Source organism: Grus americana, chromosome 19, assembly GCF_028858705.1.
Source record: "Grus americana isolate bGruAme1 chromosome 19, bGruAme1.mat, whole genome shotgun sequence".
NCBI classification, from domain to species: domain Eukaryota; kingdom Metazoa; phylum Chordata; class Aves; order Gruiformes; family Gruidae; genus Grus; species Grus americana.
In genome coordinates this window covers 7,472,131-7,489,302 of record NC_072870.1, presented here as the reverse complement: position 1 = coordinate 7,489,302, position 17,172 = coordinate 7,472,131, and the positions used below count along the sequence as shown (strand labels likewise).

Genomic DNA, 17,172 nt, shown 5'->3' with positions numbered 1-17,172 from the left:
CGAGACAGCTTTTCATCAGTTGCTCATCAGCATGCTAATTGCTGTATGACTAATTATGCCCTGAATTCCAGTTGATTTTCTTAATGAGACAGCTGGGTTAATTATGTAATCGTATGATTACATTAGCCTAGAGTGCCCTGGCGAAAAGTAACGCAGGCGGGAGCGTGATGTCATTGCACGAGCAGTGCTCACAAGGGGGTGCATTCATTTCTGCCTAATGACAGGGGAGGGCAACGGTACCCACAGTGCTCTTTGTGTAAACACTTATATTGAATTATTAAGATCTGTGTCTTTTTCCAGCTCGCAGAATGAGGGAGGAGTGGGTTTGATATTTTTTTAAATGAAACTCACTTTGGAAATTCAGCTGGTCATCGATAGTCCTGTTTTATCTCCCGGGTTGAGGTTGGGTTTGGTCTGAGCAGCGTAGGGTTGCAGGTGGTGAGGTGCTGCCTCTAGCTAGTCACGTAATGCGCTGTTTTGGTGAGATCTGTCTTTGCCGTCCTTTTAAAATTGTTCATAAAATATGTAGTTTACACGCATACACAGCAGCAAAAAAAATTTGGTTCTCTTGCGCTGCTATTCAAAAAAGATTTATCATCAGGGCATGCATGTGGTGGGAGAATAGTCTGAGAGGTGTTATTGCGGCTGTGTTGCGCTAGCTTGTTTGATGTGAAAATAGAAATAACATTACATTTGTAATGTTAATTTTTTTTCATGACTGTGTTCACTGAGACATGTCCATCCACCTCCTTGATGAGGACAGAAGCTCGTCTGCAAGGGAACTGGTGTGGTGTGTCACAGCGGTGAGCACAGGGATGTGCTCCAGTAGCTAGCTGCTTGTGAAACGGTACCAAAAGGGTGATTCATTGGGAAGGAACAGGCTTTGCAGATACTGGTTTTAAATTATGGCCGTTAATATTTCTCGTATGGTAACGTGGAGGAAGCTGCATTGAGGATTGGATCCAGACATGCCGGGCTGTGCACAAAGACGTGATGCAAAGGGCTTCTTTGTGGGTGTAGTATGCAACAAGTGGATTAGGAAAGTAGAACAGAATAGGAAGCGATAGAAGAAAATTACTAAATTTAGTATAAAAATAGACATCTCGGTTTACTCTTGGGCAATAATCCTGCTAAACAGTTCTTAAAGTTTTGGATGAGCAGATTGCTTTTACCAATTTTCTCATTTCTTATTTATCTTGTGCCTAGCAGGGATTCTGAACTTTTGCAAGCTAGAGAAGATTCAAACCAAGAGAATAATTTGTGATGAGTTTTCCACATTTAAGTGTTAAGCGAGATGATTTTTCTCTTTTACAGATTAGAGAAAAGGCATTTCCTTCTTTGCCTCTCTCCATAAGCTAGTGCCACGTGATTTTTTTGAAATGTGTATGCCTGTTGTTTGTGTAATGAATCGAAAGTTTTGGTCCATTGCTTGTTTAAAAATTCAGTGACCTCCTGTTAAATGACATGAAACATACTTTGTAAGCCTGGTTAATATAAAAAGGTACGCTTTTTCATGCATGCATATGTTGGGAAAAGAAGAGTATTTTTATTTATTTTTAAATCCACTCAGGTAAGAAAAAAGTCGTTCTGGCTGCAAGGTTTATACTTGTTTCAGATTAATTTGTGTTTATAAATACTTGAGAAATCATGGGGTTTTAGGTTTTTTTGAGATGAAAGAGCATGTTTGGGCTTGGCGTGAGAACTGAAGTGCTTGTCTCTCTGCCCAAAACGTCTTGGTCATTTTATTGTCATGCAGTAGTTAGTTTTCTTTAATGCAGTTTATAAAAATTAAGTCTAAGAGGTGCTTCAGCCATGGGGTTTTTTAACATGTCCTTAAGCAGTATTTAGTGGCTGCAGACCATTAGTCCTTCAAATAGGCTCTAGTAAATTTTGAAGTGTAATGCACAGAGACTGTTTTTACATTTTGTTTGTTCTGTCACTGTTTTGCTTCTTGAACATTAACCTTTAATAGAGCTAAATTAAATATACATGTCCTGATGAATAATTATGAGATTGCAAGCATTTTCATTTTGTACATAAAGCTTCTCAGGGATTGCAAATTTGACTAAAGGTTTAGTCATTATTCACTTTATAATGCCCATGTTACTTTTGTCTTTTAATTCTTTACTGATTTAAATATAAAAAGCACTGTGTATTTGGAGCAAAATACCTCTTGTGGGTGTCCTGGCTTTTTACAATGGGCATGTTAAAACGAGGCGGGAAAATGCACCCACAATTTTGTAAAGTTCAGTTTCTTCCATTGTGGCATTTTAACCCTATTCCATAGAAATATCATAGCTGAAGCTTAAGATCCCTGCCTGATATCTTTTGCGGTTCCTGTGACGATTTAAGACGCGGCTAGATTGAGACAATCCAGCCTTTCTTTATGTTCAGCAGATGAATGTCCGGGGCTAGCTCTTTCGGAGAAATGCTGAGCTGCAGAAGTGTGACAAAACGGTCATCCCAGATAAAGGTCGGCAGACCTCCATGGGAGAGGGGTGATGTTGTGACAGCCCCTACCTTAATTAGACCATACATAAATATTGCAGGGCCTTTAACTCGTGCTACTGCTGTGACTTAAACTTTATATTTAATTCCTTACCTGTACCCCCCTGTCTCTGCCACAATAACATTTTAAGTTTGATTTATTATAAATATTTTAATACAGATAATAATAACGAAAAGTATTTGGCCTAAAAAGCATAAATGAAAAAGCTATGTAGTCATAAACTATGTATGTACAGAGAACAGATGACAAGCAACCTAGATTTTGTATTATGAACAGGGTAATGCCATAAGCTGTTGAAGAACCGAAGTAACAAAATGCAGCAGGCTGCTACTTATAATGTCTCTGAGCTCAACATAACCCAGTACTATTCTTTTATAAACTATGAAACAACGCTGGCATATTGAAAAAACACACAGGCTCATGCTTAATGTGTTAACAGAGGTACAATAGACTTATTATGTGTTTCCAGAGACTGAGGGTGGTCTGAAAAATTAATGACTGTGGTGGTTGAAAATTAAGTGAACTCCCTAATATATACTGTTGTTGATCCACTGAGTTTGGTGTTTAGCATTCCTCAACAGGAGACTAAATCTTTGCAGCCATTTCACAAGAGATGCTGGCGCCCATAACAGAAATGTATTCAATAATCTTTTATAAGTCCATTGGACTCCAGCGTTTTCCTATTCTGCCTGAGAAGAAGTCCCAGAATATCTCAGGCGTGCACACGTCAGGTGGGCATGAAGGTCTCTCTTTAGCAGAAGGGACAAACATCAGAGAATTAATACTGAGAGGACGTTCAAAATAATTCCTAATTTCTATTCAGTTAGTAGTATAAGAAAAAGACGGAACAAGAGCCACAAAACCCAAAGTTCATGGAAATAATTACATCCACGCAATATTTCTGGTTATTATTGACCTGTCAATTAGAAAAAGTATAGCTGGGATCTCCATGATCCAATAACCTTTTTGAGCTCGCTGTGCAGAAGGAATTCACTCCCGCAGAAGCAGAGGTATGTGAGGGACACTAGCTGTCAGTGAGCTGTGCAGTTTGATTGCTTTTTACCCAAAAATTCTCCTTTTGCAAACAAAAATCTGAAACTTCAGACTCCCACATGCCTTCGTATCATGACTGTCTGCACCCAGGGACACTGCCCTGTGGGTTAACGGCAGGATGAAGGTGGCACCCCCCAATTTAAAGGCTGGCATAGATACAATGAACTATCTCTATTTTTTGAAGTTTGCAGGATATGAGGTGAGGAACATACAGGAACAGTAACTCAAAGCAGGGCCTTAATGGCACTTAAAATGGATATTAATGGGGGGAAAAAGGACACTTGTGCTCTGAACTGTGTGAGTCGCGGGAGTGTTCCTGTTATCGTACATTTTATTTTACTGTTTGTTTTTCAGATCCGGTTCCAGCCTTGGATTTAGGACAGCAGCTTCAGCTGAAGGTTCAACGTATGCACGATATTGAAACAGAGAACCAGAAACTTAGGGAGACTCTAGAGGAATACAATAAAGAATTCGCCGAGGTGAAAAATCAGGGTAGGTTGCAAATGTATTCATTTATCAGCTTTTAATGCATACTGAAATTTGAAGACTGGGATTAAATTCAGTTTTATTTCTTATGGGTAGGGTTGGCAGTAGCATTGAAATTCAGTAAAGAAAGTATAATCGTCTATTATAGCCACTTCTGTATTTATGTGTGTAGGTAGGACTTTGGGTAGACTCTTTGGATTTCTTTAAAAGTTTCGTCTTCTGTAGCACCAAGTCAGAGAATGGAGCTGTTATTCTGCGTGGTTGGTTGTAGCCTCCAGCGCTACCTGAAAATTGCACCCCTGACTGAAGTTAGACATAGATGTCTTAGGAGAGGCGGTGCTACTGCTGACATCAAGCTGAATGTATGTGTGGGTGCGTGTAGCAGTATCTTTTACAGACACACACAAAAATCCTGTATTTTATACACACATACAAATCTGTACAAAACGGCACTTTTTCTGTACTCTGTTTTTCCTTACCTAAATCCGAAGTGTGTTACTGGAGTACATTCTGCATACATACTTTATAGTTACTCTAGAGACTATCCGTAGAGCAATGTAAATACAAGCTAATACTGTTTAATTATTTAAATAAGTTTTAATGAGACCAGAGTACATCAAAATACATGAAAATCTCAGAGAGATTTAAAGCCTGTTGTGTTTAAGACTGTTCAAGTTTTCCTGTGATTCAGAAGAAAGTTTCCTGCACCAGGAAACAAAATTTGCTCAGTAGTACACTTGCTTGCCTTTACGTGGGACTTTTCATTTCCGTGTTTAATAATTCAGTTCTGGGTGGTGGAAAGGTAAATTTCTAGGCATTTGGGAATTTTTTTTTAATTTTTTTTTTTAATATTGTGGAACTGTTGCACCCAAATGGGTAACATTTGAAAGCTACATTAGCAACTGAGTTGCTTCTATTCCATCTCATTTTCAGCAGAAGGAGCGTATTTGCAGTTACATATTTTGTTTTAACCTAGAGGGTGTGACCTATGGAGAGGACAGGTATCAGCATGCAAGGATTTAGGCTGGACTGCAAAAGATGTCATGTGGGAGCCATAATGCTCTCAGCTCGACAGTATTTTTGCTGGAAATGTAGAATAATTGCAGTTCACTGTTAAGAGTTTTCCTGAGGCTGTGCATCCTGTACATCCAGCACGACATAGGGGTTCATCCCAGAAAGCGGAAAAGATCTCAACTTTTTGCTGCAACCACTCATAAACTGGCATTTTTTATTTTCCCTGGAGTGAGCTAACATCCTTTCTGTTTTTCCACTGTAGTCTTTGCATTGTTTTTCACTCCAGTGCAATAGTTTTACACTCATTTTCAAACAGGGATTAATAAGGTATCAAGCGAAAAGCCTGTTGTTAGCTAAGGGTGCTTTGATCAGTTAATCTCTTTGTTTGGAGGGCTGCGTGAGAGCTATATGGTTCCTGTAAGAACTTCTTCCAAAACTGGTATAAATGGCAGTGGCTAACAAGCTCTAGCTGACCCGAACAGTAAAGAAGGCACTTAGTTCTTCAAGCAATGTAAAGGATTAAACTGTGCTTGTCCAACACATCTATTGTTAGGTGCCGAAAGGTAAAAACAGATTTTGTCACCACAGTCATAATTTTTTCCCATATTTGTGCACTTCTTGTATTCATTTTGTAGTTTTGTTTCCTTTTGTTTTTCCTTTTCATTTTTGTTTAAAATGAAACATTAAAACCATGTCAGGATGCAACTATATGCATTTCCCTGAGACTATTTAATTCTGTGTTTCTTCATATATCTGAATACTTTGCAGATTTATGTCTGAAAATACCTGGAGCAAAGGTGTCTCCGGTACAAAGAGTATGTCCTTTGAATGTAAGAATGAGCACCCTTTTGTCTTTGTGAAGGAACATCCTTTGCTTATTCAGGAAAAGATTTATATTACTTCCCGGATCTCAGAGAAGAATTTCCCTTTGCTTATTAAAAAAAAAGTGACATGTCCTTTTCACAGCCTGTTACTCAGTAATGCACATCGTCTGATTTTTGCACGGCTAGCAAAATCCTGCTCCTTCATTCAAAAGTAGCTGATGTGCTGGCAATCATTTTTACCACTCTTCCCCCTGCTTTTTTGTGGTCATGGTAGCCCAGGCTGCCTTTGGTATAATTCCCAGACAGCGGACCTAGCCACCAGCTATCTACTGTCTGGCTTTACAGTTCTCTAGTCAAGTCAAAAAGTCTAGAATTTGAAAAGATTATGCATGGTTTTGTGTGATATTATTGAAATTTTTTCCCCCAAGTCCATAGGCTTTACTTTTCATAGTAGAATTTGTCTTCCTATGATGTTTCTGCAGAATGAGAAACTTTTTATGTCCAAGGGTATTTTTTCCTAAAGCATTGTTAATGACATCTGTTAATAAGCTGATGTCTTTAAATCACCGCATCTCTGTGTAAGTACATTGAAATGTATTGCTAGCTGCGAGTCTTCTGGCAGTCTAACGCTTTTTCCAAATTCCATTATTGTTACAAAGCATACTCTGGTGAATGTCCTGCTTTTCCTCCTGTGAACCCTATAAGGATTCCGTCCTTTCCTGTGGGTGGGATCAAAGGGCTTTCACGCAGGAACGGATCAGGGCACGTAACAAGATGCTGTCCGTCACAGGCTGCGCCGTAACGCTGCAGGTTTATGCATCTTCTCTCATCCATTACCGGGCACAGTAAATGCAAGATAGCTTCTTCATCTGAGAGAAGGTTTTCTGCAAATTCCCTGGAAGGCTACAAGTACACTCAGAAAGTTTTAACAGTTCATGCTTTTGCGTACAACCCAGTGTCGATGACAAGGCAGTTAGAACGACTAGAATATGAAGGGCTCCAGAGTGTCTATTGAATCTGATCTGCTGTTAATACAGCAGTGAAATCTTAACTGCCGTATTTTTCATCAGTTGTGAAGCAGAACGTAGCTGTATCCCAGATATGTGTTCAGTTAGTGTTAGATTGCATCTGTGCATGAACCATAGTAAAACCGCCTCTTTTTACATGAGCACAGTTATGTGAATTAACTGTCCCATGCTTAAGCCTATACTGGGACTTTATTAATCTCCACTCAGCAGCAAGCTAATTTGACACTAGTCAATAAGGTGATATTATGTTTTACAATTGATTTTTTTTCCCCCCTATCTTTTTTTTTTTTTAAAGTCATGTTAGAGGGAACCTTCTTTGCTCCGCTTTCCAGCAAACTCCATTGATCCTTCTCAACCTAAACACTTAAAGTTCAATTTAACATTTAGGGAGTAAAAGGTCTCCAAAGGGACTCATATCCATTGATTTTGTGTCAGAGTTGAAGAGCTGAAGTTTAAAACACACTGAGCCTACAGGGTAAAGAAAACTTTGTGTTGTGGAACCACGTGGAGCTGTGTAAACTCATTCTTCCCCTATTGTTTTTCTGTAGAGGTTACAATAAAAGCACTTAAAGAGAAAATCCGAGAATATGAACAGACCCTGAAGAACCAAGCGGAGAATATAGCCCTTGAAAAAGAACAAAAGTTACAAAATGATTTTGCGGAGAAGGAGAGGTGAGTGTGCATGTGTGTGTCTGTAGGTATTGTAGAGGAGGAGAGATGTATTTTTCTGTTTAATCTTCCCAGCCAGGACTCTTCAGTGTACTGAGACAGCTTATATATTGAGCGATTCTGGTGATTTATGTGTTTGACAAGGAATCATTTGATACTCAACTTTGCACAGAAAAACAATCGCGAAAGTGTGGAAGTAAAACAAGGGCAGATTGTTTCTTCGCGGTAGTGTTGTATGTGGGGTGTCATGTTCAGAAGGGTGCAAACCTGCTTTTACTCTTCACTAGCTGTATTGTCCTTTGTGACACTAATCTTTCTCCATTAGCCGACGATGTAATTCAGTCTGCTGTGTCCGCTTTGTGTGTCACAGTACCGTTGTACAATCCGTACAGCCCTGAGCTGTTTAAGGTGAAAGGCTGTACCCCAGAGCCTGGGTAAAAGATGCATCACCCCTGCTCCTGTGGAACGTGTAAGAAGGGGACTGTGTTCCTGAATTATCCTGAAACGCTTTGCATATTCCTGCATGTCAAAATTAAGAAGTATTTTAATTATTTATTAGTAAGTATTGGAAGCATCTTGGATGCATTGCAAATACTTTGCAAGTGAGCAGGGAACGTTTGAATCTTGTAGGTTAGTGGGCAGGACAAGACCCAGGCTCTTTAGAGGGAGTTCTTTCAGGCTGCGTTCCCTACTTGAGAATTTACTTCTCCCGTGGAGCAAAAATGCTGAAGTTGTAATATGGTCAACTTAGTGTGGAAGCCCATCAGTTTATGTTGGCTTTTTAGTTGGTGGGTTGGTTGTTTAACTGCAGGTCTGAGTGGGAAGAATCTACTGGTGACTGCAAAGCTTTTTTTAATTCATCAATATCTGTGGTTACTTTTTGATAAGTAGCATGTAAGCAGTGGCTTTAACAAATGCAATTTAGATATGCTTAAAAATAGAATAAAATGGCAAGTCGTGTAATGCAAATAACAAAGAACTATGTATAAGAGAGATTTTGAGTTCTCAAAGTATATAATTTGGTATGAAGGGAACTGACGCACGTTTCTCGCTATAAATAGTTATTAACCTGGTCAGCAGTGTTGGAGAATAAATTTATGCACCCTATGGAGTGCAAGTAGGATGCTGGCAGTTTCATAAGCCATTTCACAATTCTGAAATCTGCAGAATATCTTAAAAGCAATGTCGTAAAAAGCAGCGACTCCTGGGAGATGTTGGAGCAACTTCCTTTCAAAGATGAGTTTTATAACTCCTGTAGCCTTTAGCAAAGAGCGTAGTTGACTGTACAGCCAGATGATGTTAAAACGTGCATAACTGACACAAACAAGAAAATATTGCCTGTGGACATAAGAAATGTGAGCATATTAAAGGTTTGCTTATGTTATATAGAAAATATCAATGTGAGATTTGTTTTGAAATATGTGTGGTTTTTTAAAGAGTAGCTAATAATATTACTGCATTTGGCAGCCATTACAGCTATGATGAAACAGCTGCCGCATCTATTCACTATATCAGTTATGGCAACAAATTTCTTCATTGTGACAGTAAAATGGAAATGTATCATTCTTCTTGTACTAACTTGGTACAACAGAGGGTGCTTGGTGACAATTTTCTTAATGTGTGTGACATTTCCAAAACAAATTATGCTCAAGAAAACCTTCCACTAAAGTTGTCATTTATATACCAGTCAACTCTTGTATAATGTTCGCAGCTTATGTTATGAGGTGGCTACACTGTTAAAATTTTAATAAGTGGGACTGCAAAGTATGAACAGTATTGCGATGTGACATGATTTATGGGTCCCACTGAAGCACCTCGTAGTCTGCGTGGTGTTGTCAGTTGTCTGATTACAGTTGAGACATTTAATCACTCTATCTTCTAAATTTGCAAAATACAAATAAGTTGTTTAACATGGTTATGAGCTTTGTTCTCACCTCTTCTCTTCCCTTTATAGAAAATTGCAGGAGACACAGATGTCGACAGCCTCGAAGCTGGAAGAAGCCGAACACAAAGTTCAAGCTTTGCAAACAGGTTTGGCCTCACTATTCTGACCTATTATCAATGATCAGGCTGGAGGTGAGAGGATAGAGATCACTGAGAGCGTGGGGACTGTGTGTGAACCAGCTCTTGCGAGGGCAGAGAGATGCAGCAGAGCCGGAACGTGCGCTCTGAATCGGAGCTTCTTTAAGTGAATGCTTGTGTTGCAGCCAGTCTGTTGGTAAATACAGTGGACAAGGCCAAGCACAAAGCACAGACGGCATTAGAGCATCGCTGCAGTTAAAGCAGGCAGTGGAACTTTTCACCCGTGTTGTGTTTTCCTCTGGTTTCACACATTTCTGAACTATGGTAAATACATGTAGTGAGCTGGGTTAAGTATGAACCCGGTTTCTACCAGTATGTCTTGCCTGTTGCTGTGACTTGCTTGCTGTTAATTGTCGTCTCTTCGTACTGAGAGATTCCAGGTCTGGACACATTTGGGTTTCTTTACTATGAAAACACAAGAAATGTTATTCCCTGAATTACTGCAATAAATATTTCAAATGAATAAGTGGTTTAGCCAGCTTAATGAGACATTAATAATGTCTAGCTTAGTTAAGCAGAAACTGGGAATTTTTGCAATGTAAAAGAAATACCATAAGAAATTGTGAAAAATCAAAAACTATGTTTTTTCTAAGTCATAGTGGTTTGCCTAGGTTGAAAGATAAAGCAAAGAATTTTTCATCAGGAGGTGTACAGTTTTATATATGGCTGAATAAAAGAAAAAGGAGTAGTCTTTTTGCTTTTCACTGCTGTTACAGTGCTGTAATGCTTCATGTTTATGCCTTTTAGCCTTGGAAAAAACCAGAACAGAACTGTTTGATCTGAAAACAAAATACGATGAAGAAACTACTGCAAAGTAAGATTTCACTGTTTTCTTTCTATGTCTTCCTTCAGGGTATCACTGCTTTTTTTGTTTTGCATCTGTCTGTTGGAGACAGATGAGATGGAAGAGGTTCAGGAGTCCAAATTTGTTGGAAAACATGGTCATAATTTGGCCTCCTATAGAGAGATTATTAGTTTTCATATTTTCTTCCACCCAACAAGACACTTTTCCTGGCACACATGCTGTTGCATTTCTGGTTTCATTCTCAGGTGCTGCATCTACTGTGTACCTCTTCTACTATGTATCGCTATGTTTCATTTAGAAATAGGGCAATTTCAGAATTAAGATATTTACTGTGATCTTCCAATCTTGGTGAAAATAAAATTCAGTTTAGTAAAGGATTTCGATTTCACTGTTAGGCACCCTGGTTCTTTCTGCTTCTGGGGTAGCGGTCATCACTCTGTCAAATCCACCCCAAATCACAGAGAGTAGCATTTTTGGCAGATTTTTCTTGTTTTCAAGTAGAACATGAAGGTAGCCTCAAAAATATATATCCTTGTCGTCTTAGTGGCTACTGTTTTCAATTATCCCCTGGTTTTATTAACAATCGGTGCAGGAAATGACAAGAGAGAGACAGACTTCTGCTGTTTTCCTTTGAACCCTTCATATTTAAGGAAAGTTAGTAATGGGAAGGAATTCTCACAATCAGCACTATAAAGCCCAGAGAGTCATTTCTGTGTCTGGAAATGGGGTGGGAAAGACGAAGCCATTTCGGATGGGTGTCCCTGGCCTGCTGTAAGGGCAAGGGTTGGAAGACGCACGTCACATCCCTGTGCCTGTTGCCCGTGTCCCGCTGAGCCCCAGCTTCACCCCTGCTTCCAAGTAGGCAGTGATGGGGTGAACGGAGAGGAAAACCCTTGCTCCTGCCCTTACCACCCATTCTGGTACGGGAGAAATGGTCAGGGAGGGCTGTGGGCAGTCTCCGTGTTGGGGCAAGAGAAACTGTAACCTGGGCTTGACGGGAGGAATGCCGTGGTCTTGGTTTTGTCTGTAGGTAAGTGGTTCCTGCTGTGGCTTATGGCAGTCTAGGTACTACAGGTTTTTCAAAACCAGTCAAATTGGCAACAAGTTTTAATCTCTTAGCGTGTGGTTCTGTGAGCGTTGAGCACCCAATTCCCCACTGAGTACGCGAGGAACTTGGAGCGTACAAAATTCAGTCCATAGTAGTTAAGAATCAGCGCTTGGAGTTGAAACACCTTTTACAATCATTCAAGATAATCTTTTAGGCAAATTTTGGGTTTGCTCTGTAAGTCCAGTTTCCTTTGCGTTCCATATAAGGTGATCAAAAGTATTTTTGTTCCCTCATTGATTTTATCCTTCTCCAAGAGATGCATACTAATGATGTTTCTGATGGAGCCTTAAATTACTGCAGATTGCCTTTATATTTTTTTCTGCATGTAACTGATACTGGCAGCTCTGTTGCTGTTATTTTGCCTTGCAGTCGCTTCTGCGGGAACAGAGATCAGGGCTCACTGGTTGTAGGCACTGAACCGAATAACCTCTCACCCTTTTTAATGTTTTTATTTGCAGTGTTTGCTTCATTTTTTAATACTATTTCCCCAAGTACTGTAATTTATCTTATACTGAGCAAAAGATGTACTCTAAAATGTTTGTTTGCATTTCTAATGCGTTTCATTCTTTCAGAGAGATTCACGTGGAAATATTTTCATGTGATCTTGAATATGATTTTTACCTAATATATATAGAATTACATAAAATTAGTAGCGTCTGCAGTAACAAGAAGTTTATTGTGTTCTGAGGCAGAATGATTATGAAGGCTGGGTCTCGAATACAGTGATCATGGAGCTGAATCCTGAAGCGGGCATTAAGCATGTACTTTATCTCCCAAACTAATGTACTGTGAAAACAAACTTGTAGGACCTAATAACAGCAGAAATATTTTATCATTGTTTTGGATATTTATGGCAGGAATAGTTCTTGCATAACAACAGGCATCTGTGGCGTTTGTAGCCCAAATTTTGCAATATGGAAATGTAGAAAAACATGAAAAGGGAACTGAATGTAGACAGTGAAATTGAGTCATCTTTTTTAATTGTAAAAGCTGGGAGAAATGTTGAAAAAACACCAATAAAAACGGTGAAAGACAGTTTGATTCTTTTTTAAAAAGAAACCCTCTTTTGATCTAAGTCTGAAAAGCTACTTGTATTGCCAATTTTAATTTTATGTTTTAAAAACATGTGATTTTTATCTTAGGCCAGAATTGTTAGTTTTACAGACGCTTATTTGATGCAGATGAATTGGAGTGCCTTCAGGAAAAAAAAGATAATTGTCAATTTTTTAAAGCTAACAGTGCTTTTAAGATTTTCAGTTTTGGAATAAAGCTGTCTTTCAACTGTTTGTAACTTTGAAAATCTTTTAAACAACAAAACAAAAAAGCAGCAAAAGAAATACACAGTCAGAAGTCCTCAGTTATCAGCATTAAGGAGTCTGGATTTTGTCTTAGCGACTGGTTGTTGTGATCTTAAAGTTGGAAATCATGATGTCAACTTGTCTGTTTATCTTTTTCAAAATGTTTGAAGCACTATATGCAGAGTGAGGTACGGAGGTACTGTCCAAACTTGGTGCTAGTGAGGCATCTTCAAATGAGATCAGTCGATGAGATTAAAATCTGCAGTCAAATTAGCCTCTGCCATCCCTCTGTCTATAAAATTCCCCAGCGAGCAGGTAAGGTGTGCGCAGGGGGAGCGGAGGTGCTGCCCGTGCCCCTTCCCCGTGCCCCTGCGTCCTGCAGATACCCCGCGTGCAGGGTGCGGAAGGTGTTAATGACAAAAAGAAGTTTATTATGTGCAGTCATTGCAGTCTGTCAGCTGGAATATCAGAAGCTGAATTTGACAAGATGGCAGCAGCAAAGTTTTCCATGTGTAGGCTTGAAGTAAAATGTAATTAGCCTTTATGTGCAGAACAAGGATCCATTGATGAATACAGCTGGTCTTTGTTTTCTTCTGTCATTGAGTGTGGGAGGTAAAAGTGTTCTTCTTCATGTTTATTAATACAAGATTCCTTAGACAAATGGCAAGCACAGTTTAATATTTGTTGGAACACAGAGGGGCTTGCCAAAACAGTTGTTGTGTAAGAGGATTTCAAGGTTTTCAGATTATAATCATCTCTGGGTTAAATAAATGAATGATTACTCTGCCTTTTTCAATTAAAGAGGCACATCCTCTCTCAAGGCCTGATACTGATTTTGTTTGCTGTCCCGCACGTTTCTATCAGCAAACCTGGATTCTACAAACACTAATGAGCTTGATCTGGAGATTCTGTTGGAGCTGGAACTGAAAAGCAAACTCAGACTTGAGTTTCAGGAAAATTAAAGAATGTTGGGTTTGGTTTTTTCCTAGCGCAACAGACTTTTTTTTCCTTCCTCCTCTGTAGAAAACGAAACATTCTTGTATGCATTTCCTTCGTTTTCTGGGGACAAACTGTTCCCCTTGCTAACGTTGCTCTTGCGCTTCTGGTTCGGTGCAGAGTCCGAGCAAGTGTTTGGGATTCCCAGCTGAGCCGTTAATGCTCCCAGCCAGAATGGTCGAGTTCCAGTTTTAGATCAATTCCAGAGCCACCTCTTTGCTCTGACCCCTCCTCTCCCCAACCTAAATGAATTCTAATTGGAAAAGGATCTTCGGTTGTAGCACATACAGTAGGCTTGTTACATTACTGTTAACATGTGGGTTGAGACTCCCTGCCTTTGATGAAAGAAAATATCGAATTTCACTGAAATGCTACATTTTCACCAGTAAATGTTAAGTAGTCTTGTGAGGATTTTCGGTGCTGCCCCCCCTTCTGCAATAAAAAGCTTTCATAAACAACACAAAGCAGAAGACATTTAGGTTCAGGTTGTCAGTCAAAGCAGCTCTGCCACCAGTTTTGTTACCTATATGGTTTTCTGAAAGATGTGGACTTTTTGCTCTTCTGCAAGTAGCGTATGCATATAAATGCAGTGGAGGAGGAGGTTTTCATGTTTACTTAAAGGAGTCATCCTAAACCAACTACTTTCAATAGCTTGTAGAAAAATATCATGCCTTCCAGTATATGAAGCGGAGAATTGTTGCCCTTTTATAGATTAGACTGATTATTATCTTTTTTTGGCAACATGGCTAAGGATGACACAGGAGGGCATATTGGTGTAGCGTCATTAAGACTGTACACTGGTGCAATATTGCAAATTACCCCGCCGTGTAGATCCAGCTGACTTATTTTAATCCTGGACTGCATTTTAATGAAAACTAAATCTGGAAATGAACAGAGCGTGGTTGATGAAAGTGCAGTCTGCGAGCTGGCGGTCCCTGCTTTACGATAAAGGAGAGTTTGTCATTGTTTTCAGGCCTGAATCTGTAAACTTGTATTTCAGAATCAGTGTTTAATACTTCTTTTCTTGCAGTGGTCGTAGACCTCAGTCAGCGAGGCTGGGGATACCGGGGTGGGCGCTGCGCACAGATCTCTTGCAAAGGCCCTCTCTGCCCTAAAGAGCTTACAGCATGATATCGTGACAACGTAGAAGTTAATGAAACAAATAGGTAGAAGCTCAGGAATGGGAGGACAAAGTAATGCGTATTTTCATCCCTGTATCCTGCTGGAAAATAAATCCTCCAGTAATCTGCAGAGAGTCAGAGGTGGGTGACAGATGGGGATGCTGGGGAGAAGCGGGCAATGGTGTCAGGCAGGAGGGCAGCCGGGACGTAACCGGCTCCTCGTGTTACCTGCACATAAGTGCAAAGCGCTGGAGTCTCCAGGAGCAGGGAAAAGAAGAGGTTTCATGGATTGTACACCAAAAATTCAGTAACAGAAGGCGATACCTATGGTTTTTGGCTCTTTGGGTGAAGGGTACTCCGCTTCCTTACTTATTATCAAACAGACCTGTTCTCAGGCATCGGTCTGGAATAAAATTGTGAAAGTGTGGCTTTCTGCATGGAAGGAGCGTAGGATTGGGCTGGAGGACAGGGGACCAGTAGTTTTAGAGAATTCATGAAGAATTATTTCTGCCTAAAGTTATGTGATGGAATTGGAGTTCAAGTATTCATGTGAAGTCTGCTGTTACATTGGGGCAAATCTCAGTTAACTTGGACTTCAGGGGAATAATTCCCAATATATAGTGAGAATTGAATTTGGTCTATGAATTATTTACTTTAATTTTTTTTAACAAATCTTTCTTGTTAAAGTGCTGGCTGGTACCAATATATCACTTCTCAAATGTTTGTAGTCTTCCATTTTGATGGTGCTCAGGGTCAAACTGAATAAAAAATAAAGTCGTGCTCCCTCCAGCATCACATAATTACTGTGATAGATGGTCTCAAATGCTGCTTCTCCCCATTGAGCATGAAATACTGTAGGTAGCGTGGTTGTGTTGTACATGACATGAAATAGCTTCTATTTGCTGTGCCTTTAAGGTCTTAAAGTTTCCTATTTCCTGTTCTTTTGATGAGTCATCAACTTCTAATGCTCGTCTCTGGAATTATTGCTCTATTTAAAGTGATTTCCCTAAAAACAGGAGATGGAGAACTTCATAGGCCTTGTCTTTTACAGTTTTTTTTCTTCTTAAATTTCCTAGTCATACTGCCATCAGTGAAACCCCAGGAGTAGTGGTAATGGGGGGATGAGAAACCAGGGAAGATGCTGCAGAGAGCTAATGTGTTTTTTTAAAGGAGAAAAAAAAAAAAAAAGGGAAGAAAAATTGAATGTCTTAAATCTTACAGAAAGCTCTGTCTGCATTTTACAATTTGCGATACTTGTTAAAAGTTTGAACTGTGCCTTATGCAAAACTCAACAGGCTGAAAGTAACTATGTAACATTAATATTTTGATTAAAAAGCTAGAAATGAAGATGAATGAAAATACTTTGGAGATCTGCTTCTTATTTTGATCTAAAGCTCTTGTGTGAAATAGGGCTTGAAAGCCCATGTGCAAACCGGCCTTTTTTGTCAAATTTCTGGTTCAGCCTACAGTCAAACCAGAAAAGTTGCAAGATAGTGTGCTGTGGGGAGTGAATTACAGTGTTATCCTAAAATGCTGCCTTTGTGAAATACCGAGTGCTTGCTCTGAAATGTTGTCTTTACTTTTGGGTAGGGAAACTGAGGCATGAGGAATGAGTATAATGCTCAAAGCCAACAAGTGACGTCTTGGCTGGAGTCTAGAAATATGCAGACATGAGAATCATAAACCACAAACTGGTAAAAAGATTATTTTTTATTATTATTATTTCAAAGGGTGCATTTCTGAGAACTCCATATAAATGGAGCATTTAGAGTTTGTAGAAGTTAGTGCTGTAGCTAGGCTGTGTTGTCTCTTGTTGGACTTGTAATGCTTGCAATTAGTTAATGTAACTTTTTGACAGCATGGAAGTGCCCTAGGTCCTTTCAGGGTTTTTTTTTTGTTTGCTTTTAACTTCGAGTGAGACTGTTCAGTTCTTTTTTCTAGTATAGCCTAGAAGCTGGTGTTATTTAACAGCCCAAAGTAGAAAAAAATAGCCTTAGGGTATTCCAGTGTATTCTAGTCGTCACCCTGTTATCTGTAACCTGGGGTTGACATGAGATCCTGAGATGGAAATCTTTAAATAAATGCAAAGTACTGCATCAAAGGGTCTTACGCTCCTGTGCCAGCCGTGCTGTTGGTCATGCTGACCAGGCTGCAACTGCAGCTCCTTCTGGGCATGAAA

General features: G+C 39.5%; 1 protein-coding gene across 9 annotated transcripts in view; it reads left to right on the top strand.

The window, feature by feature from the left end:
• The window catches only part of CUX1 (cut like homeobox 1), a 278,459-nt gene that overhangs the window by 134,895 nt on the left and 126,392 nt on the right, over positions 1–17,172 (top strand). For all 9 annotated transcript variants that reach the window (XM_054847175.1, XM_054847169.1, XM_054847168.1 and 6 more), the window contains 4 exons: positions 3,917–4,054; positions 7,463–7,586; positions 9,538–9,614; positions 10,413–10,479. In XM_054847175.1, coding sequence (XP_054703150.1) covers positions 3,917–4,054; positions 7,463–7,586; positions 9,538–9,614; positions 10,413–10,479 — 406 coding nt within the window. The remainder of the gene's footprint in view (positions 1–3,916; positions 4,055–7,462; positions 7,587–9,537; positions 9,615–10,412; positions 10,480–17,172) is intronic.